The sequence below is a fragment of the Mobula hypostoma genome, chromosome 1 (assembly GCF_963921235.1).
Source record: "Mobula hypostoma chromosome 1, sMobHyp1.1, whole genome shotgun sequence".
Lineage (NCBI taxonomy): Eukaryota > Metazoa > Chordata > Chondrichthyes > Myliobatiformes > Myliobatidae > Mobula > Mobula hypostoma.
In genome coordinates, this window is record NC_086097.1 from 29,740,721 (window position 1) to 29,754,406 (window position 13,686).

The 13,686-nt window shown below is 42.9% G+C and overlaps 1 protein-coding gene across 1 annotated transcript in view; it reads left to right on the forward strand.

Moving 5' to 3' along the window:
- LOC134352161 (cytosolic carboxypeptidase 3-like) overlaps positions 1-13,686 on the forward strand; it is a 97,989-nt gene that overhangs the window by 64,711 nt on the left and 19,592 nt on the right. Inside the window, exons 11-17 of the mRNA XM_063059461.1 lie at positions 3,068-3,195; positions 4,953-5,034; positions 5,721-5,819; positions 6,033-6,146; positions 7,541-7,625; positions 11,608-11,766; positions 13,344-13,401. Of these exons, the coding sequence (XP_062915531.1) occupies positions 3,068-3,195; positions 4,953-5,034; positions 5,721-5,819; positions 6,033-6,146; positions 7,541-7,625; positions 11,608-11,766; positions 13,344-13,401 (725 nt within the window). The remainder of the gene's footprint in view (positions 1-3,067; positions 3,196-4,952; positions 5,035-5,720; positions 5,820-6,032; positions 6,147-7,540; positions 7,626-11,607; positions 11,767-13,343; positions 13,402-13,686) is intronic.

The following is a 13,686-nucleotide window of genomic DNA, read 5'->3' on the forward strand; positions in this document are numbered from 1 at the left end:
TATCTCAACCGACTGTAACCTCAACACATTATCCCCTCAGCCCCCGCACCCTCGCCTTTCCAGCATCTGTCTCTGACACTATGGAAAAACCAATGAAGTAGCATATCCAATCCATCACAGGAAAGGCCCTCCCCTACCACTGAGCTCATTTACAAAGAGCACTCCCACAAGAAAGCAGCATCCATCATCCAGGCCATGCTCTCCTCTCACCACTGACATCAGGAAGGAGGTACAGGAGCCTCAGGTCCCACACCACCAGGTTCAGGATCAGTTATTATCCTTCAACCATCAGTGTCCTGAACCAACATGGATAACTTCATTCACCTTAACACTAAACTGAGTCCACAACCTACGGGCTCGCTTGCAAAAACTCTAAAAACTCAGTCTCAGCATTTATCTATTTATTTATTTATTACTTGTTTTTATAATTGCACTGTTTTCTTTTGCACATTGGTTGTTTGTCCATTGTTGTGTGTAGGTTTTCATTGATTCTATTGTATTACTACAAATGCCTGCAAGAAAACATATCTCCAGATAGTACAATATGTGGTGACATACATGTACTTAGATAATAAATTTACTTTGAAATGTGACCTTTGAAATTGAAACAACCCCTCAGCTACAATCCACGCTGGGGAGCTTATTGACCAGCTAATTTTTGGAAGAAGCCATGGAATTTGGAGCAGTTTGTACCTTCCTGTTCCTCAAACATGGAATGACACAATGTGGACCTATCCTGTTTTTATCATCCATTTAGCTTCCTATTCCAATAATTCTGCAACAAATTACAATGTTTTACCCTAGTACAGTAATATGGGCACAACCTCACAGTCAACCCTATTGGGGCTTTGTGCTTTACTGCACTTCCTCTGTAACTGTAACACTTTATCCTGCACTCTTATTTGGCCCAACGCAATTTTCCTATCGCCATAATAGGTCAACGGCAGATGCAATCTGAGTGGCTCTTCACACGGCCTTAGACCACCTGGACAACACAAACATCTATGTCAGAATGCTGTTCATCAACTATAGCTCAGCATTTAATACCATCATTCCCACAACCCTGATTGAGAAGTTACAGAACCTGGGACTCTATACCTCCCTCTGCAATTGGATCCTCAACTTCCTAACTGGAAGACCACAATCTGTGCAGATTGGTGATAATATCTCCTCCTCGCTGGCGATCAACACTGGCGCACCTCAGGGGTGTGTGCTTAGCCCACTACTCTGCTCTCTAGATACACATGACTGTGTGGCTAGGCATAGCTCAAGTACCATCTATAAATTTGCTGACGATACAACCATTGTTGGTAGAATCTCAGGTGGTGATGAGAGGGCGTACAGGAGTGAGATATACCAACTGTGGAATGGTGTCACAGCAACAACCTGGCACTCAACATCAGTAAGACGAAAGAGCTGATTGTGGACTTCAGGACGGGTAAGACGAAGGAGCACATACCAATCCTCAGAAATAGAGAGAGTGAGCAGTTTCAAGTTCCTGGGTGTCAAGATCTCTGAGGATCTAACCTGGTCCCAACATATCGATGCAGCTATAAAGATAAGCCAGTGACTATACTTCATTCGGAGTTTGAAGAGATTTGGTACGTCAACAAAAACACTCAAAAACTTCTATAGATGTACTGTGGAGAGCATTCTGACAGGCTGCTTCACTGTCTGGTATGGTGGGGGGGGGCGCTATTGCACAGGACCAAAAGCAATTACAGAGGGTTGTAAATTCAGCCTACAAAGTACCCAGGACATCTTTAGGGAGCGGTGTCTCAGAAAGGCAGCATCCATTATTAAGGGCCTCCAGCACCCAGGGCATGTCCTTTTCTCACTGTTACCATCAGGTAGGAGGTACAGAAGCCTGAAGGCACACACTCAGCAATTCAGGAACAGCTCTGCCATGTGATTCCTAAATGGACATTGAACCTGTGAACACTGCCTTATTTTTTTAGTATATATTATTTGCTTTTTGCATGATTTTAATCTATTCAATATACATATACAGTAATTGATCTACTTATTTTTACTTTTTTTCTATACTATGTAATGCATTGAACTGCTGCTGCTAAGTTAACAAATTTTACAACACATGCCAGTGATAATAAACCTGATTCAGATTCTGATGATTGTTTTCCCTTGTACTATCTCAATGCACTGATGTGATCAAATGATCTGTATGGATGACATGCGAAGTTTTTCACTATACCTCAGCACGAGTCAAAAATAAACAAATTAACCAATTTCTGCCTCGTGTCACTTTTTGTAACATGCTATTCAACAATGCTATTCACCCCACTGCACACTCCCTCAAATTCTATCCAAGCTTATTTGGTAAATTATTACTCCAACATAAATTTAATTGCACATCTCTCAACCTTTCTTCCAACACAGACGAGCCTCAAAGATACTCATTTACCACAATGGAATGGGACCTTCACCAAAAGGTTCACCTAATCACCTAACTTAGTTCCCTGCTGTAGATATTGGGGAGGGGTAAATGAATTGCTGTTTCATTATTACTCATTTTGCTCCGTGGATAAACCCTATTGCATCCTCATTTAGTGAGGAGAATTAGTGGATTGCAACACACAAAGTAGGAACTTAGTGGATTAGGGAGCTCCTATGGAGGAAATGGACCTTTGCTGTTTCAGGATGAGACCCTTCATCTGGACTGGAAAGAAAGAGGGCAGAAGTCAGTTAAAAAAAGGTGGTGGTGGTGGTGGGGGAGCTGGTGGGTGATAGGTGGCTATTCATTTTCCTCCACGGATGCTACCTGACCCAAATCAGAATCAGAATCAGGTTTACTATCATTGACATGTGTCATGGAATTTGTTGTTTTATGACAGTAGTACATAGCAAGACATAGCAGTTACAATGAATAAACAGATAGATTCTGGATAGATAAATGTATAGATAGATAAATAGAAAACGAATGACTAAAGAATGAATGAATGAATGCTGATTTCCTCCAACATTTTGTGTGTTGCTCCAGACTTCCAGCATCTACAGTTTCTCTTGTGTCCCCGCTGAGAATTAATTGATGTTGTCTTTCCTGATCCAGTACACACAATGCATTAACCAGCTGAAGAACCAGATGAAGGAAGATATTGCAGCCAAAATGGGAATTCCTGGTGCAGCTTACGACTCTGATGCATCACTCAGTGACATCTTGTCCTGCATTGAGTCCAGGTTTGGATTTCTTCATTGATATGCTAATAAATAATTGGATATTTGGAGGAGTAGCTGAAACCTGGGGGTCCAACTCCATAGATCCCTTAAAAATGCTGCGCATGTTGGTAGGGTGGTTAAGACGGCTTATGGCCATTAGCCAGGAGATTGACTTGAAGAACTGCGAGGGAATGTTACTGTCCAGCTGTGGTTCAGAAGGAAAGGGGAGGAATGGTCATGGCCCGAAATGTCAACTGTACTTTTTTCCTTAGATGCTGCCTGGCCTGCTGAGTTCCTCCAGCATTTTGCGTGTGTGTGTCGCTTAGATCTCCAGCATCTGCAGATTCTCTCTTTGTGATTAGGTTGTGTTGGTTGTTGGTGCAAATGACGCATTTCACTGTATGTTTCCGTGTACAGACTTAGCTTGCATATAGCTAGGATGCCTAAGATTTTTGCACAGTACTGCAGTAATTTGATATATTGCACTGTACTCCCACAACAAAACAAAAGCAAATTCCATGACATGTGAGTGACCATAAACCCGATTCTGATATGAGTCTCTATTGTGAACTAGGAGTAGGAAGGGGACAGGCAGAGGGGGATTGTGGTTGGGAAAAGGAGAAGGGAGGGGGAGGGAGAGGGGACGTGGTTGGGAAAAGAGGAAGGGAGGGGGAGGGGGAGGGGAATCGTGGTTGGGAAAAGGGGAAGGGAGGGCAGGAAGCACCAGAGAGACATTCCGTAGTGATTAGCAAAACAATTGTTTGGAATCAAATGACATTGCATGGTGTCTCAGGGTTGGGTGTGTCTGCACCCGCACCACCACCCCCCCCGCCCTTGGCCCTCCTCCTCTGCCACTTGTCACACACTCCTTCTGTGGCACTCCACCCTCGCCACTCCCAACATCCTTGGTTCCCTCCAGATTTACAAACTAGCTCACCACTCCACGTTGTCTAATATAGTATCGTGCAAAAGTCTTAGGGACACTAACTATACTTATGTGCCCAGGACTTCTGTAGAGTACTGCACATGTTATAAGTAAATCTGAATCTGCTGTTCTGAATAATCTTAGTGACCAAATCTCCAGATCCCACTGGGACAGAGAATTCCAAAGGATCTCCAAATCTGACTGAAGGAATTTCCCGAAACTGCCTAGCCCTTATTCAAAGATTTGTCTTGATGAGGGGTCTCAGCCCAAAGGTCAATTCAATTCCTTTCCATAGGTGCTGCCTAGCCTTCAGTATTTTATGTGTTACTCTAGATCCCAGCATCCAAAGAATCTCTTGTGTTAAATATTAGTTTTATTTGTCATATGTACATCGGAACATAGAGTTAAATGTATTTGCATCAAATTAAATTTGCGAGGATTAAGTTGGGTGCATCCCGCAAGTGTTACCACGCTTCCAGCGCCAACGTTGCACGCCCACAACTCACTCACCCTAACCTGTATGTCTTTGGAGTGTGGGAAGAAGCTGGAGCACTTGAAGGAAGCCGACATGGTCACAGGGGCTCTGTACGGACAAGAATTGAACCTCAATCGGTGATTGCTGGTGCTCTAAATTGATTGAGCTAACCAGTACTCCGTGAGCCCTGGTCTTAGACTCCTTGGTCAGTATAAACATCTCCCTGTACCTTAAAGAATGTCTCTGCTTGATAAGACAGTACAGATGTCCCTCAGTACTGATCCAAGTTGTGATATACAGTATGCCTGGGTCCCTGGCGCTGTTCTCATTCTTGTTTCTGTAGGTGAAATAGTCAATATCTTTTCTTTTTCATTTCAGCACCACAGGATCGAACAGCTCCGAATCTGATGAGCCACCTTGGAAATCAGTTGGCAAGGAATGTGCTAAATTCCCCAGAAAGGTTGTACAGCAAAAAAATTCTCTCATTTTAAAGTCATGTTTGTTCTCATAGGCACAAGTACGCAAAAATTGATCACAATGTAGTATATGTGGTATATTTACTTGGATCATAAACTTCCGTTGACTTTGACAGATATGCGCAAATGCAATGAAAAACTTGTATTAGCATCACAGGCACATTGGGCAGAACAGACACATTATGCAGAAGGTACAAAAGCTTGAAACCATGTACCACAGATTTCACATCAGTGACTACCCTGCTGTTATCAGACTCTTGAACAGACCTCTTATATGCTTAAATATGAACTCTTGATCTCCCAGCCTACCTCATCATGGCCCTTGCAATGTATTTGTCTACCTGCACTGCCCTTTCTCTGTACATGTAACACAATATTCTGCACTGTTTTTTTTAAAATTTTGTTTTGCTACCTTAACATACTTACTGTAGGCATTGATTTGTCTTTGATGGTGCACAAACAAAAAGTTTTTCACTGCATCCATGTGAAAATAATAACAGATCAACAGCAAAACCATTTCCACCCAATTCTCCTTCCCCGTGCCCTGTGGAAACAGAAACTTTACACTGAAGATCAATAGGGACGAGTGAGGGAAGAACAGGCATTGATAAAAAAAACTCTGAATGCAGCATCTGTATGGAATAAAGCATCTCATCCTCTTCCTCTTTAGCAGAATTTGGTGAAGAGAAGAAAGCAACTGAAAACCAAAAGGGAGAGAGAAACCTCCTACTTGATTCGGAAGGCAATGAGCACTGAGAAGCATCACAAGGTACAGTGTTAACCAAGGGGAGGGGTGAGTGTGGTAGTGATGGAGGGGGAGGATGGAATGCAGTAGGGAGGGAGGGGATAAAAATGTTGGAAGCCCCTGCTTTAAACCGTCCCTTGTATGGTTAATACTGAATACTATCTACAGGGAGACAAGCGAACCCTATTAGCCACAGCCGAGTGTAGGTAGGTCTTTTCATCATTTCTTGTGTTTCAGTTTTCTTCACGAGCAAAGACTCCCGAGACATCTGCGGAGGACCAAGCTGAGAAGTTGCCGAACCGCACCTCCCAGCAACATGATAGTGAGCCAGACTCAGACACGAATGTCAATGTAAGTTATATATTGCCATTTTAACATGTCAGTGAACACATTCAACCTAGTGAAGACTTTCTGGGAATAAAAAGGTTAACGTATGAGGCTCTGGGTCTGTACTCGTTGGCATGTAGGAACTCATTGACACATTGAGTGTCACATCCAATATTAAAAAACCAACACAGAGTGGATATTAATGCCAGAATGTGTAGTGTCCTTGTATGTTTTGATGAATGTGTGAGAAATAAACCTGAATCTGAATCTGAGAAGATTTTTCCCATAGTAGGAGAGTCTAAACAGAGTCTAGTCGGAGAGTCTAGAGGATAGCTGTAGAATAGAAGGACGCCCCTTTAGAACAGAAATGAAGAGGAATTTCTTTAGCCAGAGGGTGGTGTAGTCTCCAATGTTCCAGATGGAACAATTCAATCTCTCCTTTAACTGTTGTTGTTGAGAACCATCCAGTCTTCGTTGACTCATGGCGACTCTATGGATAGTGTAGTTGTCCATAGGGTTTTTGTGGCAAGGTACGGAAGTAGATTGCTAGGACTGCTGCTGCCCAGGTTGGGACCCGGCCAGATTCGAACTCACGACCACCTGCCTCGAAGTCCAGTGCCGATGCCACTATACCATTGGCATCCTGGTGAACCAGTTTTGCACCCTCTCCAAAACTCCACATCCTTCATGTAATGGGGTAACCAGAACCGCACATAATTCACCATGTTTCCTGTGCTTTAGTGCTGGCTTCACTACAGATTATTGGAAGGGAATACATTAAGGACCTTTTCCAAAGTTTAAAGTTCAAAGTAACGTTATTATCATAGCATGTATAAGTCACCACATACTACCCGTGATTCATTTTCTCGTGGGCATTCGCAGTAGATACAATTAAACACATGAAGAGCTACACACAAAGATGGACAACCAACCAATTCACAAAAGACAACATTGTCGAAATTAAAACAAACAAATTAATAATGATATCACCAACAAGAGATGTAGAGCCCTTGAAAGTGAGTCCATTAGTTGTGGCAATACGCACAAAATGTGTGAGGAACTCAGCAGGCCAGGCAGCATTTATGGAAAAGAGTAAACAGTCGAACTTTCAGGCCGAGTCCCTTCATCATGACCCTTCATAGGTTGTGGAATCAGTTCAGTGTTGAGGTGAGTGTATTACCCACGCTGGTTCAGGAGCTTGGTGGTTGTAGGGGAATAACTGTTTGTGAACCTGGTGGTGTGGGACCTATAGCTTCTATACCTGTTTCCCGTTGGCAGCAGTGAGAAGAGAGCATGGCCTGGGTGGTGGGGGCCCTTGTTAATGGATGCAGTTTTTTTTTGTGACACTCTTCTTACAGATGTGCTCAATGGTAGAGAATTTCCCCATTCTTTATGTTATCCTTAACTCTATTTCACAGGATCCATGCAAGCCGAGCGAAAGTTCACTGTGTGATGACCGTCTATCTGGAAGAGTATCTGTGAAACGACACTGCGCCACAAAAAGTAAGAGGTTTGTCTCATAGCAAAAGTAACAGCAACATCAATTGTGTAAAATGACATATCAAAGGAAATGTTGCCATGAAATAGGACAAATTAGCAAGGATTGAACTCCATCTGCCACTTCTCAGCCCAGCTCCGTATCCTAACAATGTCTTAGTGTAAACTCGAAAAACCCTCCATATTATCCACAACATCACCAACCGTTGTGACATCTGCAAACTATTGGAAAGATCCTCTCCATGTCCAACCTGTCCAAGCCTTTCAATATCTGGTAGGTTTCAGTGAGATTCCCACACCCACCTCATACCACCATTTTTCTAAACTCCAGCGACTACAGGCCCAGAGCCATCAAATATTCTTCATACAATAGACAATGCTTTCATTCTTGTAAACCTCCTGTGTACTCTCTCCAATGCCAGCACATCCTTTCTTAGATAAGGGTCCCAAAACTGCCCATAAAACTCCAAGTGTGGTCTGACCAATGCCTTATAAAGCCTCAGCATTACATTCTCGTCCTCCTTGAACTGAATGCTAACATCACCCTTGCATTTGCCTTCCTTACTACTGACCCGGCTGGTGGCGTAGTGGCATCAGCGTTGGATTTCGGGATGAAAGGTCCCGAGTTCGAATTCAGCCGGCTCCCCTGCACGCTTTCCATCCATGCTGGGTTACGAGCTGGTGATCTGTTTGGAAACTCACCCAGCAGAAGGCAATGTAGCAAACCACTGCTGTATGCGATTCCTCACTATGTCAGAGAGGCATGGAGGGAAATTGTCCGCTAACTGGAGAAACTCCAGATGCAATGTACCTTTCCTTTTCACTACTGACTCAACCTGCAAGATAACCTATCGTATCTAGATATGATTTAAGAGCAATTTAGACAGGTACATGAACAGGCAGGAAAAGGAGGCAGATGGAACTAGTTTGGTTGGCGCAGACATGGTGGTCCAAACGACCTACTTTTGTGCTGAACTGCTCTAAGATTTAAGATAGACTTTATCACATGTACATCAGAACATAGAGTGAAATTCATTGCTTTGTGTCAATGGAGGCAGCTTGCAATGGAGACTCCTGGAAGTCACTGAAGATATATACTTACAAAGGAAACAGGTTGATCTCTAGATATTGAAGGCATTAAGGGAGTGTGTGAAAAAAGCAGGAATATTGCATTAATCATCATTAAGGACCTTCACCATTTGAGAGATGTCCTCTTCTTACCAGGGAGGTGGTACTGGAACCTGAAGACCTACACTCAGTGATTCAGAAACAGCTTCTTCCCTTCCATCATCAGATTTCTGAACAGAACCCATGAACACAACCTTACAAATCCTTTCTCTTTGCACTATTTATTTATTTTGTAATTTATAGTAATTTTGTCTCTTTGCACTGTATTGCTGCCACAAAACAGCAAATTTCACATTATGTAAGATAGTGTTAATAAGCCTGATTCTGATACAGGTTGAGATGTACTGGGTAATTGGTCCCTGATGGCATGGAATCCAGGTGCAAAATGCTGGATGGCCCATCATTACTCCTGTGGGCAGTACAGTGGCATGGTGGTTAATGCATCACTTCACAGCACCAGTGAGCGAGGTTCAATTTCTACCTCTGTCTGTAAGGAGATTGTATGCGCTCCCTGTTACCACGTGGGGTTCCGTTGGGAGCTCCAGTTTCCTCCCACATTCCAAAGGCGTATGGGTTAGTAAGTGGTGAGCATGCATGGCGAGACTTGTGTGCTGCCCTCAGCACATTCTTAGACTGTGTTCAGTATAAATGCAAACAACACATTTCACTGTGTGTTTTGATGATTCGAGGTACATGTGACAAATAAAGCTGATCTTAAATATGCTATAGCCTGTTGCCATCACAAACCGCCAGAGGAACTGAACAGGTCAGGCAGCGTCTGTGGAAGGAAAATGACAGTCAGCGTTTCTATTTGAGACCCTGCATCCAGATGAAGGGTCTTGATCCATCAACTCGCCATCTCGCCACACCAGTTGGTATTGGTATTGGTTTATTGTTGTCACAAATATCTGAAGCACTTTGGATATCTTCAAAAGGTAATGCCTCAAAAAGGCTGCATCCATCAAGGACCCCATCACTCAATATCAATGTTTCAATTTAATATCAGAGAATGTATACAGTAAACACAAAATAATCTGCAGATGCTGGGGTCAAAGCAACACTCACAACGCGCTGGAGGAACTCAGCAGGTCGGGCAGCATCCGTGGAAAAGATGTATACAGTATACAACCTGAAATTCTTACTCTTCACAGACATCCACGAAACAGAGAGAAAAAACCCAAAGAATGAATGACAGAAAAAAAAGTTAGAATCCCAATTCCCCCTCCCCCCCCATGCACAAGCAGAAGCAAAGCACCAACACCCCTGCCCCCACCTATTCCAGCAAAAAGCCTCATCCCCCATCATCTGCCATGAAAGCAATAGCAAGTCCCCAGGGACCATGATCTATAGACCACCAAAACTACGTCCAGCATTGCTTATTTCAACTTCCCCTGAATTGAGAATCAGCAGACTCTTTCTCTCTCTCGAGATCGCTCCAAGTACAGAGGCCTCTGACAGCTGCACCCCCCCTGACCTGTTGAGTTCCTCCAGCACTTTGTGTTAAAAGAGACCTTTATTTGTTTAGTCTGCTCTGGGTTTGAGTTCATTTAAAAGATTGATATTGTTGGATTAAGCCGTAGAATTGTTACTTTTCTTGTAGTTTAACTTTCCTATGTTTGGTTGTATTTTTATATAATCACCTACTATATATACATGTAATTGTTTAGTGAATTTTCCAGGAATTACGATACAGTTGTCTCTGTATTTTTCTAGAAACTTCATCGATTTCACTCTGTCTCACTACTTGAAGCTGTCTATTTTATAGGTTAATTGTTATCACGGGAAACTTTGTTTTCTCAAGTCTGAGTATGAAATGACCATGACTGTTCCCTTTTTTTCCTTTGTTCTCTCCGCTCTTATTTGTTTGTTCTTGTGACATTTAATAAAATGGTCATAAGCAACAAGTTTTTTGCCTCATCCTTGACTCCAAAAGGAATCTTTAGATCGCAAAGGTATAGGGATCCAACTGTATTTAAAGACTGGCTGAAATTAATTTGAGTTCAGAAAATGAATAGAAGAGTTTCTCATGCATATGACCATAACTCTATAAAATATACCGTAGACTCAGAATTAGATATCTATAATATCTATAAAATATACCGTAGACTCAGAATTAGGTATCTATAATATCTATAAGATGTACCATAGACTCAGAATTAGATATCTATAATATCTATAAGATGTACCATAGACTCAGAATTAGATATCTATAATATCTATAAGATGTACCGTAGACTCAGAATGAGGCCATTTGGCCCATCCAATCTGCTCCATCCCATTATGGCTGATTTATTATCTTTCTCAACCCCGTTCTCCTGCCTTCTCATTGCAACATTTGACACATTAGCTAATCAAAAACCTATCAAACTCCAATTTAAATTTACCCAATGACGTGGCCTCCAGAGACGTCTACGGCGATGAATTCCAGATATACCACCCGCTGGCTACATAAATTCCTCTTTGTCTCTGGTCTAAAGAGATGTCCTTGTATTCTGAGGCTGTGTCCCTTTGTCCTAGACTCCCCCACTACAGGAAACATACTCTCCAGGTACACTCCGTCTGGGCCTTTTAGTATTTGAGAGGTTTCAGTGAGATCCGCCCCATTCCCCCCCCCACCCCCATTCTTCTAACCTCCAGCAAGTACAGGCCTGAGCCACCAAACACTCCTCGTACATTAACCCTTTCATTTCTGGGATCATTCTTGTGTACCTCTCCAATGCCAGCACATCTTTTCTTAGATAAGTAGCCCAAAACTGCTCACCATATTCCAAGTGTGGTCTGAACAATGCATAATAAAGCCTGGGAAAAATTAAGAGTCTGCGAAACAAGTAGAAGTAAGACTGTTTCTTTCACCCATTAGAATTTAGGTTGGTTCCGAACACGGACAACACAAGGAAGGGAACAGCTTCTCTGGTGCCGCACCAGCTTGAGTTTCCAGTTCATTTCTTACCTGTTGGGAAAACAAAGTTTCCTTTCTTCAACCAAGTGGAGAGCAAGAAGTGGAGGATGCCCAGAAACAGTAAGCAAGAATCGTAGAGCGATTGTTTCGAGGATTAGGGATGACCTCCTTTGGGATCGGGTATGACTTTCTGCAGTTTCAGTTACTAATTGGATTTTATTACGACATGCACCTCTCCCATACTCCTTTCATTCAAACTTCCCTTAAATGTTGCAATCGGCCCCAAATCCACCACTTCCACAGGCAGCTCTTTCCATATTCACACTACCCTCTGAATGAAGTTACCCTAAAAAATCAATTCAAAAATTCAAGTTCAAAGTAAATTTATTGTCAAAGTACATATATGTCACCACACACAACCCTGAGGTACTTTTTCTTTTAGGCATTCACAGAAAATACAAAGGAACACAATAGACTCGATGGAAAACTGCACAACAAAGGCTGACAAATAGCCATTGTGCAATAGACAGAGGTTCACAGGAATGATTCTGGAAATGAAGGGAATAACGCATATGGAGTGGTTGACGGCTTTGGGCCTGTACTAGTTGGAGTTTAGAAGAATGATGGGGGTATCTCATTAAAACGTATTGAATATTGAAAGGCCTAGATAGAGCGGATGTGGAGAGGATATGAATCCAGGACCAGCGGGCACAGCCTCAGAATAGTTAGAACAGAGATGAGAAGGAATTTCTTTAGCTAGGTGGCTGTGAATCTGTGGAATTCATTGCCAAAGACAGCTATGGAAGCCATGTTATCGAGTTTATTTAAAATAGAGGTTGGTTAGTGAGAGCATCAAAGGTTACGGAGAGAAGGCAGGAGAATGGGATTGAGAGGATAGTAAATCAGCCATCATGGAATGGCAGAGTAGACCCGATGGGCCTAGTGGCCTCATTTTGCTCCTACGTCATATGGTCTCATAATCTTATGACATTGAAACATAGGGAAATGCATCTTTTTGTATCTATGACCCACACAGCCTGAGGGCAGCCTGCAAGTGTCACCATGCTTCTGGTACCAACATAGCATGCCCACAACTTACTAATCCTTTCCATCCCGTACACCTTTGGAATGTGGGAGGAAATGCACAGAGTCACGGGAGGGCGTACTAACTCCTTACGGACAAGGGTGGGGTTTGAACACTGATCGGTGATTGCCAGCACCGTAAAACATTGCACTGCTATGCTACCAGGCCATTCAGAAAGTCTGAATGCCATCCAGATAGAGAACATCCAATGTACCTTTATAAGTACATTGAGGTAGTACAAAAAGAAAAGCAATACCAAAATGCAGAATAGAGTGGGAGTTACAGAGAAAGAGCAATGCAGGCAGACACAAGGTGCAAAGGCCACAGATAATTAGATTGTGAGGTCAAGAGCCCACCAAGTGGTCTGTTCAATAATCTTAAAGCAGCAGAATAGAAACTGTCCTCGAGCCTGGTGGTACATGTTCTCAAGTCCTTGTATTTTCTGTCTGAAGTGGGTGGGCTGGGGAGAAGGTAGAATGCCCGGGGTAGGAGGGAAACGCTGATTATATTGGCTGTTTTCTTGAGACAGAAGGAAGTGCAGATAGAGTCCACAGTTTTTTTTGTGATCAGGTAGAAATTGTTTATTGACCTGCATCTTATTTCTCTTCCACAGACACTATCTATAATGTTCTTGCTGTGCCCGCGTCCCTCTTGGCATCAGATGGATTCAGGTAGGTAGGACTGTTGGTCAAAAGTACCACGGCAACTTCGTAGTTACACAAAGTTCAAAGCACAAGGTTACAGGGAGAAGGCAGGAGATTGGGGTTGAGAGGGATAATAAATCAACTGTGATGGAACGGTGGGGCAGACTCGATGGGCTGAACTGCCTGATGTCCATTAATCCACAGGACACCTCCTCAGGCAGTGAGTTACAGATTCCATCCACCCTCTGAGTGAAAAAACCTTCCTGATACCCCTTCAAAACCTCTTCTCCCCACCCTAAACACATGTCGCTT